Here is a 21,394-nt window from a genome sequence, read left to right as displayed (position 1 = left end):
GGCAACGGAGCAAAATACACGCCCGCCCGAAGGGGGGAACGCGAGGCGGGCATGGAAAAAGCTCTGGGGCGGGATTGCAACTGTAAAGTACCGAATAGACTTTGACTCTAACTGTCGTTTGGTGCTTGAAATTTCTTTGGTGAAATTGTAAATAACAAGAAAAAGAGGTTGCTTAACCAAGAGAGCTATTTTGCGAGTAGCTCTGGAACTCTGCATTGGCGCAATCTCGCCGCAATACCCAAAAGACGCACCGACTCAACTAGTAGGCAATTGTATTGCGCTGTCGTCCCATATGACTCCCGTCACGCAGAGTCCACCCGTCGAGTTGTCGACCGACCCTCCCGTCGCACTCTCCTTGGCCTTGCCTCCATTGTCTCCTACGGCAGACGGCACGCTTCAACACCACCACCTCACCACCACCGACGACGAGTCGTCGAGTCCTTGGCCAGTAGCAAGTATTTGTCTGAGCAATTAAGCGAGCTAGTGAAAATCATTCACAGTCACCGAAAATACTCCCCGCTTTGTCCCTGTTAGGTCATGCTGTTAGGTCATGCAGTCAGGACGCTCGATCTCGACAGGAACGCAGTCTGGTCCTCTAGGAGCTTCCATCGATGCGTTCCCCGGTTCCGTCTGGTCGTTCCTTTGAATCCGGGCGTAGCGCGTTGCCAAAACGCACAGCAGGGCGTCCACTAGCCAGCACGACGACGAGACCAAGCCGTCCCCGTCCGCTAGCCGCCATGCCGACGGTTGACTATAACAATCACTCAACGAGACTTCAATCAATCAGGCTTTTCAACAGGAACAAAAAAAATCCACAAACCGATAGGTGATCCGCAGCGTGTTCCGTGGTCAAAACAATTTCAGCGATCCGTTGAATCGCGGGTGGAATCCCTGGCGGCCCGGGATAAGTTCCCGTCAGGACAAGTGCGGCGTCGAGTACGTAAAGATGCACGGCCAGTACTTCCCTACCAGTGGTAGTGGTTTCTCAACAGGTCCCGTTGGCCAACATGATGGCCACGAGCTCGAGCAGCGCTGTGACACTGAACGACAAGGGGGCGGTCACGTTAACAAGGGTAACCACGTCGAAGCAAACGTAGCGACGAGCGTGTTGTGTGCCACCGAGTGCTGGTAAGACGACGGACTTACAGGCACGAAGAGTCCCGTGTCGGGAGCAGTCGTCTTCGTGGCAGGCCGTGAGCGTCTGGCGTTGGACGATACGGGGAGACGTGTCAAGCCGAGGCTAGCATCCCATACGATAGCTAAAGACCGCCCCCGCCGTCGAACAGGGAGCATTCGTATACTTTGCTTATCTACTTACTACTGCTCTACTCGTTTTAGGTAGAGAGAGAGTGTCATGGGGACGATGCAACATCCGAGCGAACTGTAACCCGTTGGCCGAGGAGGTATCCCCGGTAGTGCGAACGACACTTTGGACCGGATGTCCAGAACATTCCTTTTCAAATTCTTTTTAAATTCGCCGTTATTTTTATGTCAACTTGCGAACACACGGATTGCGCCATTTTTCACCGTGTCAAGTTTACCTCACAGAGAACCCGAACCCAAAACAGTGTGCGTCGTCGTTTTGCGTAGTCTCCAACGTGATCCGACCTTTCAACAAGATGAGGTTTCCGCTTTCCTCGGTGCATTTCGAGGCTGGATTGGTAACGAGGTCGACCGGCTTTTCGAATGGGCTGCTACGGCTGCTAAGGCACTGTGTATGGCGAATTGGCAAGGCAAATCCCGGCTTTTGAAGAAATTTGGCGCTACCGTTCGTCGTCTGGACAAAGCCTGCGGTCCATTTGGTTGGACTGCATGGATCCTTTTCCCATGTCAAACATTGATGCAGCGCCGGGATCACTATACAGTCAGTCGGACAACGCAAAGGGACCACTCTGTTTCCGCATCAGCGGTACGCGATTGGCCGATCCAGAACTCTCGGTGACGCCGAATCGTGTCGAGAACATTTAAAAATGCGAAGCGTGGAGTCAGTCAACCTAAGCTTCCTCCCGTAGTTCCGTCGCTTTCCCATAAAATATCCGAACACTAGAAATAAAAAAAGCAAAAACAAATTCCGACGAATGCAGCAGATCACGAGCATGATATCGCCCGAAGCCTTTCTACCTCTGGCCACGACGTTGCCGAAGATTCCTTTTTGGATACTCGCACCAGTGCTAATTTGGGTAGGTTTTCTGGTTTGGTTGTTCCACTGGCCCGCTCGACGAGTCAAACTGCATCCGCGGCGAGCGAGTCGCTTTCGGCCGGAGCTTGTGCTGGAAAACGGCAAGCAACGTCGGTTTGACACCATTGTGATTGGATCCGGATCGGGAGGTTGCGCCTGCGCCAACCTGTTGGCCCAATCTGGGCAGCGCGTCCTGATTCTGGAGCAACACACCAAAACGGGGGGATGTACCCATTCCTTTCGCGATCGCGGCTGTGAGTGGGACACCGGCTTACACTACACGTCGGCAGGAATGGGGCGATCGACCTGCCGACCGGGTGCCATCATGCATTTTATGACGCAAGGTCTGCAGAAGTGGACTCCACTACAGGATCCCTACGATGAAGTCATCTTTCCTCCGGACGATTTCGTTAAACTTGGCGTCCCGAACGAGTCGTCGTACCGCTTCGTGAGCGGTGCGGACGAGACAATTCAAAGCGTTTTGGCCAGTATTGACCCTGAACACCGGGAGCTCGAAAAAAGAGCAAGATTATACATGGATTTGTGCACAGATATTAACAGTGGCTTTACAGCACTCGGAATCTCTCGGGTGTTGCCTTCGTGGATGCACTTTCTCGTGCGGTCCAGGATTGATCGTCTCATGAAGTTCGCAGCCATGACTGTCCGAGATGTACAATACGGAATGCTCAATCTGGGGCTGACGATAGAAGAGCTTCTCAAGGATGGCTGCCCCCCGGCGCCTGCTGGATCCGAACCAGATCCTTCTATTCGTCGCCTAAAGGCTGTCTTGACTCATCCAATTGGCGATTACGCAGTGCAGCCACGTGATGCGACCATGGCGGCACACGGAGTTACTATGGCGCACTATCAAGATGGAGCGTGCTACTGCGTTGGTCCGACGCAGCAAATTTCGGTCCGAAGCTCTAGTATGGTGCGAGAATTTGGCGGTGAGGTATTGACGGACGCGACCGTTCGAGAAATTATCCTCGAGCACGGACGCGCCGTTGGAGTTCGCGTGAGCAACACGTCGGCCTTGGCGGAATGTAAATCCGATGCCGAGCGCGCCCAAGTGCCAGTGACCGAGCTCCGGGCGAAAGCGGTGGTATGTGCGACTTCAGTATACAATTTATACAATAACTTGTTGCCTCAAGACCTTGCACAAGTAAAGGAGTTTCAAGATCCGGAAAAACGAACCATCCAACAGAGCAACGGTCATATTTTCCTCTTTTGCAAGATCAAAGGGGACCCGACCGAGCTGAAGTTACCAGCCCACAATCTGTGGTATTTCAATTCTTATGACATTGACGATGCCTTTGAGGCCTACTTTACCGATCCTGTTGGTCAGCGGCCCCCAACAGTCTATATGTATGTATGAAGGAGAGAACTGTGTAGGGGTGTACAAACTTGGTAATTACTTCTAACTGTCTTTTTGACTTTTTGCCTTTTAGTGGATTCCCCTGCACAAAGGATACAAGCTGGAAGCAGAGATTTCCGGGAGTAAGCAATTGCATCCTCATTTCAGATGGTCTTTGGGAGTGGTTCGAGAAATGGCAAGATAAACCAGTGCACAATAGGGGTTCCGACTACGAGGAGTTCAAGGAAAAGCTGAGCAAACATCTGTTGGAAATCCTCTTCGAGTTTGTACCAGAAGTGAAGGATAAGATTGAATTCAGCTTTCTCGGAACTCCTTTGTCGGAGCAAACGTACCTGAACTCATTTTGTGCTGGGAGCTACGGAACGAAGTGTCTTCCTTCTATGTTTGCTAAAAGCAACCGCAGGTGGACAACATCTCCTCACACATCTATTCCTGGTCTATATCTGGCGGGGTCGGACGCGTTTTTGCCTGCAGTTTGCGGTGCCATGTACGGAGGCTGCTTTGGAGCAATTGCAGTTCTGGGTCATTTGCGAGCCCTGAAGCTGACCTTGGCGTTCATTGCACACTTTGCTGGGTGTATAACAGATGAGGATCCCAAAATTGGCTGGATCCAAGCTTATATTCTTGCCTGGAAAAAGTTTATGAACGACTGACATGTGAGTGCTAACATATTGAAGCATGTTGTTTCTCTTTGCAGCTGCTGGTGGACATTGACTCGAGTAGATCAATGGAATAGAGCTATCGTTAATGTTAATTCTGCTTTTTCACCTCACTTTCTAATGTAAGAACCCCACGTATGGTCGTCTTCGCTCTTAGACCGCAACGCCATATCTATCCGTTATACTCCCATTTTATTTCTATTTACAGTTAAATTTCATATAATCTATAATCGGATTCGATGTCACTGTATTGCTGCTGCTCATCCGAGAAACTCACGTGAACGACCGAAAATACTCACCCTTGATTGTGAACCGAAACGACAGCGAGATATCAGCGCTCACTCTCTAGAGGAGTTTGAACCGTAGGTTTCTTTTCACGATGGACGCTTCGGAAGCCGTACCTTCGACCGAGTCCGTTTGGGACAACGTCGTGATAGAGTTGCGCCACGGAATTTCAATGGTTGACCTAGCGAACGAGACCGTTCAACGGGCTGCTTTCGCAAACGCACGAAAAGCGTTTGAGATAATCGCCGACGACCCAGATGTTGCACCTCAAATTCAAGCAACGGCGGATTCCGCTCATGCCACCGGATATCACCCAGCAGCATCCAGCAACAGCTTAAGTCGGTACAACGACTACAGGGAGGGATTTGTTTTTTCAGACAATAACGATATTCGTGTGAAGGGAGTGCCCGAGTTTCGGGAAAGCAGTAGCGACATGAAAGATCTCCTACACAAAATTGCTCGTTGTGTTTTAGCTGGTTTGGAGCGGTTTCTAAATATTCCTCTCGACTGGTTCGAGACAACTTTAGGCCCGATACGCTCTAGCAGTCAATGGCATATTAAAAACTACACTTTTGAAGATGCACAAACGGAAGGCAAAGAGGATATTTACCTGCTGCCGACTCATACTGATCCGTCTATCGTGTCTGTGATCATTCATGATCGTCCCGGGAAACAAGCTGGATCTCAAGGTTTGCGATACAGTATTTTAGGTCCCGATGGGGAACGGTCTTGGGCGGAGGTACCATATTCTGGCCATGCTGTTGCTATTGTTTTAGTCGGGTCTATACTTTCCCGGATTTCCGGCGGGTACTTTCCAGCATGCTGCCATAGTGTCACCCAATCTCCGGAAGCCAGTCGAATCCGAAAACGTATGGCTGCCACTCTTTTCGCTCGACCTAACGGAGGAGCAAGTTTGACGAGCCCGCCATCGGATTTACTACAAATTGTCCCGACAAGGCGACAGATTACTTTCGATTCATGGAATGCCCGTGTCGCCCGAAATTATATGAAAAGTAAAGGCAGGAAAACAAAGTCTTGTTCCGAGAGGTGCGGTGCTGCTGTTGTTCTTAAGTAACACACAAAGTCACGCTCACTGGGAAGAAAGGTCGCGTCGCACTCCAACGTCTGGCTCCATTCCAGGTTTGACCAAGAATACCAGAAGAGTGGATGCAATCTTTTTTTCATACCCCTTACCATGCCGGGTATTTGTTTCACACAATGCAACGCAGATGGCATTGACAGCGAATGAATGAAGTACTTCGGTCTAGCGCCCTTTGTGGCTATGGCCACCATGCCATGCTGCTTACCAACTCGCTGCTTAAAGCAGTAATCTGGGCTTCGGAGTCTCTTAACATTGATTTTGCTAGAAGAAGAAAAATTTCCTTAAAAGGGAGCAGAGCGTCGAGAACCAGTTCCTTCGGTCCGGTATTAACCCTGCCGACGAGTTTCGTCAAAAGCTGTAGTCCCGCAAATCTAGAACTCACAGTCAAACCGAACGACCTGCGTGAGTTTGCTGGAGGGTACCACTCTGGCCGTAGCGCATTTTCCAACAACTTACCTCACACGCCAAAATTTTTTGTCTTCTAGGGCAAATCGGACGATGTCGGCTAAAGTAGAAACGAATTGGTAGTTCCGAAGCGCATCCAAACCGCAAAGCCCAACATAGCGCCCTGCAGATAACGGAGCTATTTCTCTCAACGTCCATGCCGATTGCTGCTTTCCTCCGGCTTGTCGAAGCAATTTTGCAACAAACACGGCATCTGCAGTTTCAGGGGTGCCTTTTATTGCCCCTACTCCTTCCCAGAAAAGTCCACACCAACCCTTGAGGGCAGCAGCTAGCAGCACGGGCGGCTGCTTCGACGTCTTTGGATCCTTACGAAAGGACCCGTCAAAGGGGCTCAGGAGACAATCAGATATCAGCTCATAGAGTTCCATTCGGTACGAAGCCATTGAAGGCGGAATTTCTTGAAGAAGGTCGACAAATCCCCCCATTGCGGCAAGCTTGTATGGCAAGCACTCATCAGAATCGGTGTCGTTTTGCGAGTAGTCGGTCACCATGCCCTCTCTCGCAAGGAAACGAAGGATCCCGGTTAGAGAGGCGGTTCTAATCTGGTTTTCGTTCAGTGTCGATGGCGTAACCTCTTCTGATTCGGCATTCTTATCGCACTCCATGAAGTCAAATACTGAAGAGGTCCCTTCAGTAGAATTCTCGGTATTATTCGAACAACAGGGAATATCCTCCTCCGTATTCGCATTTTCTGACAAGAAGTAACTGTCCTCTTTCAAAAGATCCCCATCACGGGCCACGTGCGTGATTGGTTTCCATGGGCACATCTCAGAATTACCTTCAAAACCAAGTAAAAGGCTCTGGTCTATGCCAGCGTCGAATTGAGGCTTGATCCAACAAGTACAAATAGATATGGCGGCTGAAAGTACAGTGGCCTTTCCGGTCCACAGCCTGCGTTTCTGCAGAACTTTGATGCAGACTGTCAGAGCTGAAGCGCTTGCCATTGCTCTTCGCTTTGCTCGAAGATACGAATCCCCCTGATTAGAGCTTTTCGAAGTCGGCCCAAGAACTCCAGCTTTGGACAAACCAATCAGCGTTTTGGATCCAGCTACTCTGCGCGACCACGACACATCGCCCAGAGCCGAATTGCATTCGCGTACAATCTCTGTCAAAATTTGCTCCTCTAAACTAGTTCCGCAAACAGCCTTTCCAAAAGAAACAGCGCACTCTCCTTCTTTCCAAACTTCTGTCCACATAGTCCGAACAGATGAGTCTGAATCTTGCTTTCCAACAAAAGCGACTGGCAAAACACGCCGTCGCCAAATATCGGATGTCCCGCCATCTGAAAATTGGCTTGATGCTCGAACTGCAATCGCTCGAAGAGCAGATGCTGCTGCTTTTCTCGCTGCTGGGTCGTCATTATTCCCCGTGCTTCTGTTGTAATTATCACATGCACGTGCAGCCAACGATCGAACAGACCCCCCAGGGCACAGGGCAGCTAGGCTACCTAGAGAATGTATCATTTTGTCTTTGGCACCCTGGCCTCTCTCTCGCTCTGCGGCGAAATAGAAAGCACGGAGAAGTCTCACTGTTGGGTGTAGACCACTCGGAACCCCAGCAAATCGAAAAGCATCTGGACACGTGTTGCAGAGCATGGATACAGCATCCGCAGTTGCGGCCCGGGATGCAAAACCTGCAGAAAGGCGAAGGGTAGAGTCCAACTCTGTGATGACTTCCCGCTGCGTCTTTATGGAAACGCTGGGGAGCAGGTCCACGCACTTGGAGACAGCAGATGCAAGAGGGCCCGTCTGAGCCAGTTGTAGCCTCAGGCGCTCAAGTCCAGCTTGATCCTGAGTTCGAAGCTGCAAAAAGTTGAGAGCCGCTGGTTCCAGCCCAGACATGGCTAGCAGTAAAGAGCGTAGTAATAGAGGAAGGATGGGTTCCAATATTCGCGGTCTCACCATTTGAACAACCTCAACAAGTGTGGAAACAGAGAGGCCGCTTGCCTCTGGACAACTTTGGTTCAAGCCATGACGCACAAGCCATCTGATTGATGTCGCTGCTGCCGCACTTGCGTCTCGCTCGTGTACTGCAAGGTTCTCTCGAGATCGCTTGGCTCCAGATTTTGTGTCGGATAGAGAATTGTCGCAAAGACGAATTGTTAGAGCTCGAAGTCCCCGGCCAAGTGCCTCGCCCCTTTCTCTCACAGCACCGCGTACGTCATCCAAAGAGCGCATTGCCACACGCCATAAACGCAATAAGCGTACTCCGGCGGAGATATGACCCGTACCAAAGAGATCATCATCGTTCAGAATCGGAGGGCCTCCGCCCAAGGAATACCAGTCTCGCCCTGCAATTATTTCAGTCAAAGCACCGCAAGCTCCAGCTCTAGCCCTCCATAGTTTATTGGTAGCAGCTTCCAAAAGGGTGTCTAGAGTAGAGTCAAAGTAGATGGAGATAATCTGGCGTGATTCTGTACCGCCACCGGTCAGGCCGTTCCACAAAAACGACATTTGCTCGCGAGTCTGCTTATTTGGGTCATGGCAAGCTCTTAGCAATCTCGGGAGCAGCTTTCCCAAATGTGGGCGAAGAGCACTCCGTATCTCAGTGGAATGCATTCGCGACCCGCCAAACGTGTCATTTCCCAGTAGAGCAGCAGCACTATACTTCTCGAGCGCTTCTTTTGAGAACCAAACACTGTGCGATACAGAAAGCACAAGTAGTGCGTACAAGATTTCAGGCCTGCCCAGGGAAACGCTTGCTGATGCCATCTCCCTATATGCCCCTAAAGCTGCTTCTCCCATTCCAGACGTACCACCGGTTTCGTCTTCAATTCCGAAGCGCTCCATCAGCTCTCGTGCTGATGAGTTCCCTTCCTGGTCAGCTTCTCTTCTCTGTGTGGCTTGCACAGAAGTTTCCATAAGTGCACTTCCGCCGAAATTGGTCGATTGGCCAAAGGCATGAAGTAGCCTTAGGTTGAGCTTCTCACTAGTTGTTGCTTGTGATGTCGAAGATCCGGCCAATCCTCTACACGCCGCTAAGCCAAGACAACAGCTCTCTCTTGACAGATGCTTGCTTTTAGGGTCAGCCAACAGCCCAATAAAGGCCTGCTGAATCTCATCCAAGCGCAGGAGAAGAGATTGAGGCAAAAATCTACTAGCATACTTCCTGTCAGCTTGGACCTTCAACCACGAATGAGCAGAATATGATTTGTAAGACATCGAACGCTACAAAATGATATTTGGTTTCATTTATAGACTCACCCTTCCAGCGCATCTTCCAACCAATGCTAGGAGAGCCTGGGCCGACGACGTTCGTTCATGGGGACTTGACAAATAACGGTACTTTCTGAGCAGAACGTAAAGGGTTTGACTGTGCGGTGGGAGCTGGCGGGCGTAGTCTTCCGAGTAGTCGTGAGGCCAGTTGTTTGCGTCTAATTTCCCGTAAGTAGCGTTAACAGGGCTGTAGGCGTCGCTGTACAGAGCCAATGCCTCTCCGGCGACGAGTGCGATTTCTTCATCCTTCCTGTAAGAAGTTGAGCCTAAGAGCAAAAGAATTGCTTGAAAACACCTATATCGTGGTACGGCAAGCTCCAATTGCTCCAAGGACTCAGCGATAATGGTCGTGGCCGCAAGGCATTGACCTGCCGCCACGACAAGTTTTGCTACGCGTGGAGCGTCCATTAGATCCCCATGCCCATATTTGGTCACTGCGTCTGCAATACTATTGAGCACCATTGCGCTGTCCTGGTGCAAACGTACGTGTAAGGGAGGCGCGTCTGAAGTATCATAAGACATGGCTATAGCCAAACTGTCAGCACACGCGTTCCCAACCGTATCATCAGAACATGTGGTGCCCTTCGCTAGGTGCGACGCTATCATGGCTGCTGCCTCCCAATGTTTTCCTGTCTTCACATCTGTTTCATTTTTTAAACGCAGAGCCCGAACACAATGACCGCCTAGAAAGGAGGCACCGTGAATTTGACTTGTTGTAGATACGTTGCTGTTCAAACTGTATAGGTTTTCCGAACACAAAGCGAGCGAGCGACCCAGGCTCAGCATTATAATTTGATTGCCGTTTTCATTATGCTGTGCATTTATGTCCCTGGATACACTGGTGTCTTCATATAGCGCACCAAGGGCCCCGGCAAGTTGTCTACGAGCCTTAGAGGAACTGGACTTGAAAACAAGTGCCTCAAGCTCTGCCAACCCAAATGACGATGCATTCAAAATAGAACGCCTGGCAAACTGTGAAGTTTGAAGCACTGTTAGAAAGCACGAGCTTACCTCGTCGAGTAAACTCAACGAGGAACCTGCGGATGAAGACCTCGTCGCTTCATGGGCGAACATTTCAAGAGTTTCCGTCAAAGTAGAGAGAAATAAACTTATGGCATCATTTTCAGCATCGTATAGATCGTTGAGCATGCAACGAAGTCCAAATCTTAGTGCTGCTTCTTTGCCTTGAAACGAGAAGCTCCAGTATCGATGAAGCTGTCCAAGGGTCGAGCTTGGGCCTTTGTGGAAAACCAATTGAGCGAACTCTCCGAATTCGGGTAAGGAGTTTTCTCCGACTTCGGTTGTTGATATTCCCGAAGAGGCTTTTGATAAACCCAATCCTTTCTTGGCAATTGATGCAGCAGTTACGTCCCCATCTCCTGCAAGAAAGCATAGTAAATGGCAGGCGGTTGAAAGCTGCGTCTTCCTGAGAAGCTCAGATGACCAACGAGCAGCTGCGACGCGCGAAGCTTTTGGCTGGAAACTTTGAGCGGAGGTCCACAGCAACGGCAGGAGGCTCCGAGAAAGTTCAATATTATGCACAGGTGGTGTATATTCATGCTTTTTCTTCTTCGTTGCAGCATCTATCCACGGATTTTCGGTCACACGTTGATGCTCAGTATCTTGCTTTCTTTGTTCAACATCTTTGTCAGTATAAACGCGGCAATAAGCACCCAAAAGGGCGTCCAAAGCAGCGACAGCCCTTGCACGCAACTTCTCCGATTCCTTCGAAGCACATCCAAACAACAAGGTTACAGTTTCAATGCTGACCGACTGTGTGATTGGCGTCATCAGCTCTTCTCTTGGACTGCCCTGGTTAAATATGTAGCCCTCCTTTAACAACGCGAACTGCGATCGGGAAAGTGAGCAAATAACACCGTAACAGGCATCTCTTATGGCTATACTACCTTCACTCCCTAGACTATCCGACAGAGGACGCTGCAGAGACGCTATACTGCTAAGAGCTGAACACGCCGCAACCAAACTTTGTGCCATCAGACTGGCTAAATCATCACTTCCATGCAATTTCGAGTCAAAGCAGACAACAAGGCGAACGGCCAAAGTATTGAGAAGCTCGGCGGCCGCGACAAATTGTTTGGCACGCTGCGTAGATAAACCTGTCGGAGAACCTACTTTTCTTAATGATTGAAGTGAGACTTGAATAGCCAAAGTAGCGAAAGCCCGAACGTGTGTCACGTTGACATCATTCAATAGTTCAGGATCCAATTCCAAAAGAGACGAGGAAACAAAAGATACCAGGGAAGCCATTGGCGAGTCAATCAACGACCTTCGTCTAGTTGAAAGAACTAGCTGAACGTTCCCAGTAGCTGTCATAGGCTCAGTTTTCCCCAAAGGAGTAGATTTCCAGCCTGCGATTCCAGTAAGCGACGCTTCCGCTTGGGCCTGTCCCAAGCAGAGAGAGAGGAGCTCAACAAAAAGAGCTATTGGATTACCATAGAGCTGTGTTGTGGTAGAGATGTGACCCCGAAAAGAATCTCTGTATGCCTTAAGATAAGATGCAGCTCTACTGGCTACATCTGGCATGGGATCTCCACTTGCTGCCACTAACAATGCCACTGTCCGCGCCACTCCAAGGGAATTGGAATTCTCTTGACTCGGAGTGCCCAAGAACAAGGCCCAGTGTCGACTGGGAGATATAATGTCAAGTACTGACAATTTGAGTTGCACGAGACGTGTGCGTGATGCCATCTCGGCTGCCCAGTCGCGTGCACTTGGCGAGTTACCCTCTTGAAGCCGCTCCGAGCCAGCCTGCGAAAGGCCATTTGGTGGGACATTCCCCGCCGTCGGCTGGTAAAGAATCACGTCTAGGAGAAGATCATAAAACACTGGGGCGATAGTTGGATCCCGACAAGCCTGACGCGAAAGAGGCAAGGAGCTCTTCAGGTTTTCCGAGAAAATAGTTGGGCCCGTGGAAGGTTTGTCTTTTCCGGAGGAAGAAATTTGATGAACCGAGCCTTCAACGCATTGTAGCAACAAATGGGCCAACTGGTTGGCTTGCGATCGTCTAGTCGCGTTGCCTAGAGCCTCCAGTGTTGCTGTGTGCCCGACGAGGACAAGAAGACCGGGCCATAGAGAATCCAACTCTAGTCTGTCCGATCGTGGCAAACCGATCGTTAAGAAAGTGAGCGACAAATTCAAAGTAAAGGGATCGACAGCGGTCTTTGCGACAGGCAAGCTGGCCTGATCTTTCCCGGGCTCGCTCTCATTTAGCAGCAGCTTCAAGATGTCTAAGCAAGGCAATTTGCACGCGTTGTCTTCTCGCACTCTTTTCATCGTGTGGGACAGGGTTTCAACTAGTTTCACATGTATCTTGTCAAGTGCGGATTTTAGTGCCGATTCGCTGTTAGATGCCTCCAAATGATTGTCACCTATTCGTTTCAAAAGGCGGGGGAGCAATTTTTCGAGGACTTGCTGGAGCCGGTCACTTGTATCTACCAGTGCTAGTCGATGAGAAACTCGAACTAGCGAGGCAAGGTCAGAAGCGGCCGTTTGTAAACGCTCTTGAATCGCGGAATCCGACGACGACATAGTGCTGGAACGGGCTTGTAATAGGAATGCGTGAGGTGTTACTCGCGGAGAGAAAAAGTGCGTTCAGCTTGCTTTATCTCCGACAATCACTGATTCATAAGTGGTCGTAGTCAAAGGTCAAGTCCTCGCTCGCAACTGGTAGCGTCCGATGCGTTGTCTTTTTGCAGTGCGTCTTTTCATCTGTCTCATTCCGATGGGTTCCATTTTCTGTCACTGCCAGTCAGGGTAGTAGTGTACTCGTACGATGGCAGACGACCACGATCGACTTACAGCTGGTATTTTAAATTCAAAAGAATCACAGCAATTTATAGGCCGGCCAGCGTTATTGTTGGTCGTCGCCGCAAAAAGCAGCGAAGGAACTGTTAGCCTCGACTGACTGTGAGAGTGATTGGTTTCTCTTTTATTTTCAGTTAGCGTACAGCTTCACAGTAAACGAAGCCTACTCCACGAGTCCCCCAAATTATCTGATTGCCGATGATATACGTCTCTTGATGCCCAGCTCTCCTCCCGATCATCGGAACGTTGCTGAAATTGAAATTGAAATAGAAAAGCCGTAATAGTAGTCCATGAAGCAAAGCGTCGATGATGAACAAGCCGACAATTCTTCAGCAATTCCACTTTCCGACAAGCAGATGAAACGGATTGCTTCGCGCAATCGCAAGAAAGAACTGCGGAAAGTGAATAAACTCAAAAAGAAGCTGGCGAGACACGCCAAAGCAATAGCTGAGGGAAGGAACTTAGAGGAAGAACGATGTCAGCAAGCATTGCGAACGTTGAGTGGTGACGGGAAGAGAAGACGGGAACAAGAATGGTTAGCAAAAGAGTCCCAGGCGAGGTCGTCGTTTGAAGTTTGCATCGATTGTGATTTTGAAGCAGACATGTGTTCAAAAGAAATCAACAGCTTGGCAACCCAAATCCGCTACTGCTACTCGATAAACAAACGAACACAGCATCCCTCGTACGTTGCTGTCACAAGTTTGGGTGGTGTGACATTAAGCAACCTTTCCAATGTGACTGGTTTCAGCGAATGGAAAAGTAGAGGGTTCTATACAATTGGGAAGCCGCTGGCAGAGCACTTCGAAGGCAAATTAGAGAGGCTAGTCTATCTCACAAGCGACTCAGACAATTCTCTCGAAGACTTGGATGACGACAGCATCTACGTAATCGGTGGAATCGTGGACCGCAATCGGTTGAAATATGCAACGCTGCATCGTGCCGAAAAAAAGAATGAGAACAGCCAAACTACCCTTAGACGATCACTGCAAGTCAATACAAGGCACTCGAATATTGACCGTCAACCACGTTTTCGACATCTTGATCAAATATCGTGAACGCAAAGCCGGCTGGACAGATGCAATAGAGTCGGCGTTGAGTCGCAAAGTGGAAGGAACAACTGAACAGAGCTGAAGCTCCAAAGTATCGCGAGTCATTCTTGGGAAAGCCACCAGAAAATCGGAAAACAGTCTTCATTTCAACGGTGTCTCCAAGCGCTTAAAGCAAAAGTCGGAATTTTGACAATTGACAGTGTCCGTGACAAGGCAGACAGCCAGTAGAATACGCTGCGCCGCACTGACCAGGCTTTGTTGTTGGAAAGTCTAAGCAATAGATCAATCAAAAGTCACGATTTGACCAGTTATTTGTTGGTGACAAGGCAGACAGCCAACACCAGGACGCAATATGTTTCGTGGTAATTAGGGTAATATCTATTACAGTTAGTAGTGGCATACTTACAGAAGGTAGAAGTAACATGAGACAACTACAAGGCAGCAACGTTTCGTTATCAACAAGAATTACCTACCGCGCAGGGTTATTTGCATTTCGGTTAGTTTCATTTCTACTCTTTGTAGTGTATTAGACTGCTATTGCAGCAAACAAAAAGTCAGGCTTGCCGGCACATGTTAAGCTCACGGTAGCATTCCTAAAAGTAGACACAGCACGCAATATGTGTCTCACAACATTTCTTTTTGCAAAAAAAGACTTCCTTGTTGTGAGTCATGAAATAGAAAATTGTGTCATTTCACATCTCTGGGCTGCGCTGCGCTGCTCACTGGCCAAACTTCTTGTCGAAGAAGAAAGGATCTTATCTTCTACGAAAAATAGAAAGTTCTTCATCTGATAAGACTCCCTCCCTTACAAATACTGAACGAGAAAACAGAAATAAGTTTATCTTCTTCATCCCATAGGACTCCATCCCTTACATAGGCTGACCGTGAATCAGTTTTAAGCAATCTAAAGAATGAATTTCACTTTTGTATTTACCTGTCTAAAAATTTGTGACTACCCTATTTGTTCACTGTCAAGAACCTTCTCTTCCAAATTCAGACTGTTTTTGGGACAGTTCGAATTAATGCGAGCGTTCAGCTTTGTCAGGTTTGACAACAAAATGAAATGATTTACCGTGCTTGGTGTACTCTTGGAAAATTCGAAACTCGTTTTTTGGTACATCTGCAAAAGTCTTTAACACACCGAGCGAAAAGTAGACGATCGATTGTATCAGTATATCATTTACCGATCTATATATGACTATTTTTAAAAACAATGCAGTGCAAAACCTTGTAACTATACCGGGGTGATCAATAAGTTGAGGATCAATTGTATCGACGTTTCACCTGACCAACATAAATTATTTATTTTATTAAATAACGCATTGAAAAAACTTGTAATATTTTGATAGTCAAGCTCCGAATCACAAATATGATCCTTCGTCTGTTCTGGACTGACAGTTTTAAAGGCTTACAAGGCGTATAGCAGTGGATACAAACGAAGTTGAAGCTCCTTGAAGGAATGTAATGAATCACCAATAGTTGCCCAGGCAACTTTTTTCAAACATCTTCACGAAAATTTACATTTCTTACCGAACGGAATTGAAAGAAATATTGAGAGAGAAAGGTATTTTTCTCTGTTTTTAAAAAGCTTTATAATGGAATCATCAAGCGCTAGAATCTATCCGTTATGGCTAAGCAGGGCTGCTAGTGTTTGAGCAGTACCTTACCTCAATTTGAAATGTTTGCATTTGATCTGGTACCGCTTTTTTTCTGCTTCGGCTGAGGCAAATGGCATAAACAACGTACATACAACAAGTGCAACAATTGTTATGGCGAAAATTATGTTGATTGCAGGGTTCGTATCCAACACTTTAAATCCACCGAATCAGAAGAGTAAGTTAATGGGTCAATTAACGAACCAATGTCTATCAACCTACACTCATCCGCCGTTAACAAAATTTAGAAACCTGGTTTTAACAAATGAGCTAGAAGAAAACTCAAGAATTTAAGACGACGTACTGCATAGCTCGGAATTTATATCTATAGAGTGTACATTTTTTTTTCGAATACTCTAAAAAGTCATTGCAAAGTTGGGAATTATATCTAGAGAGTATAATTCTTTTTAATATTAACTCTAAAAAGTCATCGAAATGTTAAAAACGATTGACTTAGGAATATTTGCCAGATTATTGATGAGTGAAGTAAGGATGAATAGAAGAAAGCTGTCCTTTTCTATTTTTGGATTATTCGAAGAATTTCAATCTGCGGATCTAATCCTCTAAAATACATTTAAAATACTATTTTTCTTTACACAAGTCAAGTAAAGCTCGCCGATCAAAACATCGGCAGCAAAGAGCTCTTTTAAATCTGCAAAAGCTGATATTTGGCAATTGAATATTTTTCCTTACATGATTCAATTCTTATACCCCAAAACTTGTTCGCAGGAAATGATTCTCATCGTAATAACATCTTTTCTGTGACTTTTCTCTCGGCTTTTCCAGATTGCGACTCTCTTTTCTACGGTCGCAAAAGAGGAGCTTGCGTCTTTAAGCGTGAACTTATATTTGTAAACTTGGCATGATGCGACCATCCATTAACAGGAAGCAACTACCTAGCCCTCCAAATGAACTTGCCCTTTTTGTAAATTAGACTTCATCGTAACGCGTGTCTAGTGTTGCCGCTATTTGTGTCGGCTGTGATGCACACTTGGAAACAGCTAGAGCAGGACAATGAGCATATTAACGCCTTCTATCCAATTGACCGACAGCGGAAATGCCGCTGCTTGTTTAATTATTGGCTGTAAATTAATATTCTCTACAACTCTGCGCTTCAAAGAATTTTTGCTATCCCTTTGCCTTTTTCACCGGATAAATATGAGCCTGCTTGATATGGAATTTGAAGTCGGAATCTGCTGTAAGAATGTCCTCAAACACCTCATGTCCTTCCTGGACCAAGCCATAGACCCCATCCCTAGAGTCAATCTTTGTTGGGTTCGAAGTGACATAAAACTTTGGCGCAATTTCCTCCACAATGAGTTCTTCGCCTGTCTTTTCGATACAGCATCCCTGTAAATCCAAAAAACGATCTACAAGCCTGTCTATATCCTTTCCATATAGATGCAACACAATCTTACCCACTTTCTTTTCTTGGCAGAAAGGAACTATCCACGCAAGCCGCGGTGGCACGTTTGGGCGTGGAGCGACGAAAGTGCCATTGACGCGTTTGATATCCTTCGCGAAAACTTTGCGTTCGTATCCACCATGGTTAGCTTGCTTCAGAAGCGGATTTTGGATGCTGTCGCTGATGATACTCGAGTCTGGAATTGCCTCATCTGGCAATGCCCATGCTGGTTTTTCCCAGCAATTCTTTTTCGTTGGCGAAGGCGGTGAAATTGGGTCTGGTTTTACAAGGGAGGGATTGGTAATTGTAGCAGTGCTTGACTTTCGAGGTACGAAATCCTTAGTTGGCGAAGAGACAATCGGAAGGGATTTCGGAGACACCGGATCAGAAGATTCTTCAGCAATAGTATGTACCAATGGAGGAGGAAGTGGATTTTCAGATGGCGCTTGAGGATTCCTTTTTGTCACCATTTTCTTCTTTGGCGTTAGAGGGCTCTTAGTAGAGAGGAAGTTCGCAGCCTTTTCGCGATTTCGACTTTTTTCGTTCGTCGAAAGTGAGCTTGCGGAAGCTGGTTCTTTCAGAAGTTGCGCCTTTTTAGGAGCCTTGTCCTTGATTTGGGAAGCTCCGGGTACGGAATCACCGCACAATGGTGACATTGCGCTCTGTGTTACATCAGAGGTTTCTACCCGAACTGGTTCAGTTAGCGGATTGCTCTTTGTCACAATCTTCTTCTTTGGCGTTCGAGGGCTCTTGGTAGAGAGGAAGTTCGCACCCCGTTCGTGAGTCGGATTCTTTTCCTTCGTCGAAAGTGAGCTTGCGGAAGCTGGCTCATTTAAAAATTGTGCCTTCAAGGGAGCCTCATCCTTGATTTGGGAAACTTCTGATACGGAGCCACCGCACGAAAGTGGCAGTGAACCATGTGCTACATCACAAGGTTCCACCTGAGCTGGTACTGATAGACAACCATTTATTTTTGTTTCGTGCAGGCTGTCGCGATTCGCCCAGGACGGTTTAGCCCATCCAAGTCTCTTCTTATCATTTTCCTTCATTTTTTCCATCTGTTGGTGGCGTACCTCGTCTGGATTAGTCTGATGAAGCTGGTAATATTGTTCTTTAGAATGAATCTCTCGTGGACCGAGGAGGGATGCTGATGGAGGTTGATTGGCCGGTGTTAAAATACAAGCCGGGGCATAACCGCTTCCCACAGAAGCGACAATCGGTTCGGTAGGCGATACATCTAATGATTTATCAGCCCCTGAACCGGTGCGTTTTACTGGTATGGCATGACGAGTATAGGCCTCGGGAGGTTGAGTATCAGAATCGTGAGCATCTTCATTCAAATCGTCAAAAATATTCTCCTCGTCATCGGTGATATACTCAACAATCTCTTCCACAACTTCTTCATCTTCCTCCGTTTCATGAACACAAGATGCATTTTGGAGATTTAGCTGCTGCTGTGCATTTCCCTGGTGTTGTTTGGCTATTTCAGCCAGCGCTATTTGTCTTTTTAAAGCCAAAATTTTTTCTTCGTACTCTCGAATCTCGCGTTGCTTGGCCGTCTCTTGAGCACGCGTTTCCTCCTCTTCAATTGCTCGATTTTGTCGACGAATAGCCTCTTGTCGTGCCTCTTCCTCACGGTGACGCCGCTCTTGTGCCAATCTATCTTCCGCATCTTGCCGTTCTCGATGTAGGTTTTGCTTGCGTCCCCTGGCTTCGGCTAGGTTGCGTTCAAAAATGAAAATCTCTTTTTCCACCTGCTCCAAAGCGGAGTTGATTTCATGGACTTCATCGACGAACATGACGATTTTGCCTGTTCAGACTCGTGCGATTGATTAGTATAGACGGATATTGAAAGTGAAGAGGAAACGTGGGAACCGTTTTATGTTCACGGTCATTCTGTGAGATGGGTCACAAGCGTAAAAAGTGTGTGACCTTACAATTAGGCCGTTCCTGGTCTTGACTGTGAATGAAAGGTAGATTTAGAGTTATATTGAAAGATAAGACTTCCAGCAGACAAATCCTAACTGTAACGAAAGAATGTTGAGCCCTACTCGGACGAAATGAAATTAGTGCCAAGGAGCTGACAGTGAAATGATATCAGAGCCAAGGAGCTGTAAGGCCAATTGCAGGGTTGTACTACTCAAATGGGTACAAACTGTATCATGATGAACTTACATTACGGTTAGAGACTTCTTTCTAGCTGAAGGGAAGCCATGACCTTTGTGCTTTAGTCTTTTGCTTCAGCTGTGCCGCCATATTAGCAAAGTTTTTGCCCCCTTCACTCAGTTGGTGCGCTTTGTCATCCATTTCATCGATCTGTATCTCTCTCTGCTGCAAGAGGCGCATATTCTCGTTCATTTCGGCCTGCGCCTGTTCAGCCTTCTGTTTTTGTTCCAATGCAAGTTGCTCTTGACGACGACGCTCCGTTGCCTTGGCTTCGGCGGCCGCCACCTGCCCAAACAAGGCGCCTTCCTGTTCGAGTGACACTTTCGAACAAGGCTCTGCGCCGTGCAACTCCAGTGCACGAACAATTTCTGGTGGGGCCTGATCTCTTTTGGCATAGTACATTGGCGTTCGTTCTTCGCGGTCAGGAAGGTTAGGGTCAGCCCCGTTCTGAAGCAGGACTTCGAGTGCAGTGAGATTCCCGGTCCTAGTCGCGTAGTGAATAGGTGCCATACCGTTGTAGACGTCTAGAGTATCCAAAGATTTGGCATCGTTCGAGGGAGCAAAAGAATCGTAAGGATTTCGGTTGGTGACGGCCAACGTAAAGCCAGGTTTGTGCACTATGCAATACTGCCAACCCAATTCGTGCTGCTGACTGCGAGGTGTATGATGATGTATGTTGTACTCGATCATGATCTTTTCTATTGCATCCAACCACGCCTGGTGAGAAACTTCATGAGCACACATGAATCTGAGCGTTTCACCTTCCGCACTTTCAATCAAGCCCTCGGACCGCTGCAGGCATAGTTCCACAGTTGTGTCGGGTCCGTGGGCGACGTATTCAACTTGCGACCAGAGCACCGCTCGATCAAATCGCCGCTCCACAACTTGTTGCAAGTTCTTTTTACGATCTCGCCTTAATCTACGGCTTGTGTTGGTCACCGCAACAGCCACAATGAAACCGTGCGTCAACAGGATAAGTTCGGCTTCTTGGGGTAGCGTGGTTGCCATCGTTGTTGATGATGATGATTGCAAAGGTGGAACCACGAGGACTGGTCCACGTTTAAGAATGACACTGATGGGTTCGGGAGCTTCCGGATGGATCAAAGCATTCCAAGCTTTACGATTGCCCTGAGAGTTAGGTTCTTCTGTTGATGAAGTAGTACGAAACAGGCGACCTCGTAAAATTCGTTTGCTGGAACCTTTGTTGCCTAGGAATGCTTCCAACTCGAGTAGTTCCTGATTCTCAAGAGCCGTTGGTCGATATCGACGACTGTAGACTTCTTCCCGCTCTATGCGCGAGGCCCAGAACTGCATGTCCTGGGTTTCCACAGCATTCCAATTTTGTTGCTGCGCGGTAGTATTCGTAGAATGCTCGGTTTTGTCGGAATGATTGTTGTTTCTCTTTTCTGGCGAATCTTCCCCACCCGACGAAACTCGACGGACTGTATCGCTGGAACGAAAGGAATTCCACAAATTGAAATCACGATCAATGTCTATGCCGCTCAAGAGAGAATCCAAATTGTCGTCGTCGTCGAAAGCGTCCTCCGTATCGTCGTCGAGTCCTGGATCATCGGCTTCGTTGCCGTAGTCTTCACCGGTACCTTGGTCCTGGTGTACCTCAAATTCTTCGTCGTGTAGGGTCACGACGCGTCCGTCCAGTTCCACTTCCACCTGTTCCAGAGACATTGAAAAATGTCAGCTCCGTCGGTACTCACCAACAGTAAATATGTTGTAATAAATGGGTATGGATGTGTTTGTGTATGGATTGACCGCACCGCTAGCTAGACAGAATCGAGCGGCGGACTCGACTCGAGCACTCGGGGAAGAAGACAACTGACAATGAGGCACGAGTAGGAAATTGTCTGTTCGGCTTGAGAATACCGGTTGTGGAGTGTAGATCGTTCTACTTCCTCGGCTCTTTCGCGTTGGTCGGATTGTGGAGCTATGTATCTATCTATGGTATCTATCTATCTATCTATCTATCTGTCTACCGTGAGGGTTTCATCAAAATCCG

General features: G+C 47.8%; 5 protein-coding genes across 5 annotated transcripts; 2 read left to right on the top strand and 3 right to left on the bottom strand.

The window, feature by feature from the left end:
* Nucleotides 1-292: 292 nt before the first annotated feature.
* Nucleotides 293-4,325, top strand: PHATRDRAFT_54800 (carotenoid isomerase-like protein; the record flags this gene model as incomplete). The annotated part of the gene is made up of 6 exons (XM_002182276.1): nucleotides 293-448; nucleotides 827-1,128; nucleotides 1,537-1,864; nucleotides 1,908-1,953; nucleotides 2,185-3,544; nucleotides 3,628-4,325. 6 exons carry the CDS (start codon nucleotides 293-295, stop codon nucleotides 4,205-4,207), a joined length of 2,772 nt encoding a protein of 923 aa, XP_002182312.1. The 3' UTR covers nucleotides 4,208-4,325.
* A 762-nt stretch (nucleotides 4,326-5,087) lies between these two features.
* Nucleotides 5,088-12,911, bottom strand: PHATRDRAFT_47791 (predicted protein). Its single transcript, XM_002182114.1, has 5 exons — nucleotides 10,292-12,911; nucleotides 9,920-10,252; nucleotides 9,269-9,751; nucleotides 6,057-9,232; nucleotides 5,088-5,971 (listed from the first exon to the last, which is right to left on the bottom strand). Exons 1-5 carry the CDS (start codon nucleotides 12,827-12,829, stop codon nucleotides 5,779-5,781), a joined length of 6,723 nt encoding a protein of 2,240 aa, XP_002182150.1. The 5' UTR covers nucleotides 12,830-12,911; the 3' UTR covers nucleotides 5,088-5,778.
* Nucleotides 12,912-13,311: 400 nt separating this feature from the next.
* Nucleotides 13,312-14,160, top strand: PHATRDRAFT_47790 (predicted protein; the record flags this gene model as incomplete). The annotated part of the gene is made up of 1 exon (XM_002182275.1): nucleotides 13,312-14,160. Exon 1 carries the CDS (start codon nucleotides 13,396-13,398, stop codon nucleotides 14,158-14,160), a length of 765 nt encoding a protein of 254 aa, XP_002182311.1. The 5' UTR covers nucleotides 13,312-13,395.
* A 2,777-nt stretch (nucleotides 14,161-16,937) lies between these two features.
* PHATRDRAFT_47789 (predicted protein) lies at nucleotides 16,938-19,049 on the bottom strand (the record flags this gene model as incomplete). The annotated part of the gene is made up of 1 exon (XM_002182113.1): nucleotides 16,938-19,049. The coding sequence occupies exon 1, from the start codon at nucleotides 19,011-19,013 to the stop codon at nucleotides 16,938-16,940; it is 2,076 nt and encodes a 691-aa protein (XP_002182149.1). The 5' UTR covers nucleotides 19,014-19,049.
* Nucleotides 19,050-19,224: 175 nt separating this feature from the next.
* Nucleotides 19,225-21,066, bottom strand: PHATRDRAFT_47788 (predicted protein; the record flags this gene model as incomplete). The annotated part of the gene is made up of 2 exons (XM_002182112.1): nucleotides 19,225-19,294; nucleotides 19,390-21,066. The coding sequence occupies one exon, from the start codon at nucleotides 21,064-21,066 to the stop codon at nucleotides 19,411-19,413; it is 1,656 nt and encodes a 551-aa protein (XP_002182148.1). The 3' UTR covers nucleotides 19,225-19,294; nucleotides 19,390-19,410.
* Between the last annotated feature and the right edge of the window lie 328 nt (nucleotides 21,067-21,394).

This window comes from Phaeodactylum tricornutum, chromosome 15 (genome assembly GCF_000150955.2).
Source record: "Phaeodactylum tricornutum CCAP 1055/1 chromosome 15, whole genome shotgun sequence".
Classification (NCBI taxonomy): Eukaryota; Bacillariophyta; class Bacillariophyceae; order Surirellales; family Neidiaceae; genus Phaeodactylum; species Phaeodactylum tricornutum.
This window is presented reverse-complemented; position numbering and strand designations above follow the sequence as displayed.

Bases quoted from the DNA above. Each gene is read 5' to 3' on its own strand.
- PHATRDRAFT_47791 (XM_002182114.1), bottom strand. From the start codon at position 12,829: ATGTCGTCGTCGGATTCCGCGATTCAAGAGCGTTTACAAACGGCCGCT. The intron at 10,253-10,291 runs GTAAGCTCGTGC...CAAACTTCACAG, and splicing joins CGTTGAGTTTACTCGACGAG to TTTGCCAGGCGTTCTATTTT. The intron at 5,972-6,056 runs GTAAGTTGTTGG...TGTGAGTTCTAG, and splicing joins AAAAAATTTTGGCGTGTGAG to ATTTGCGGGACTACAGCTTT.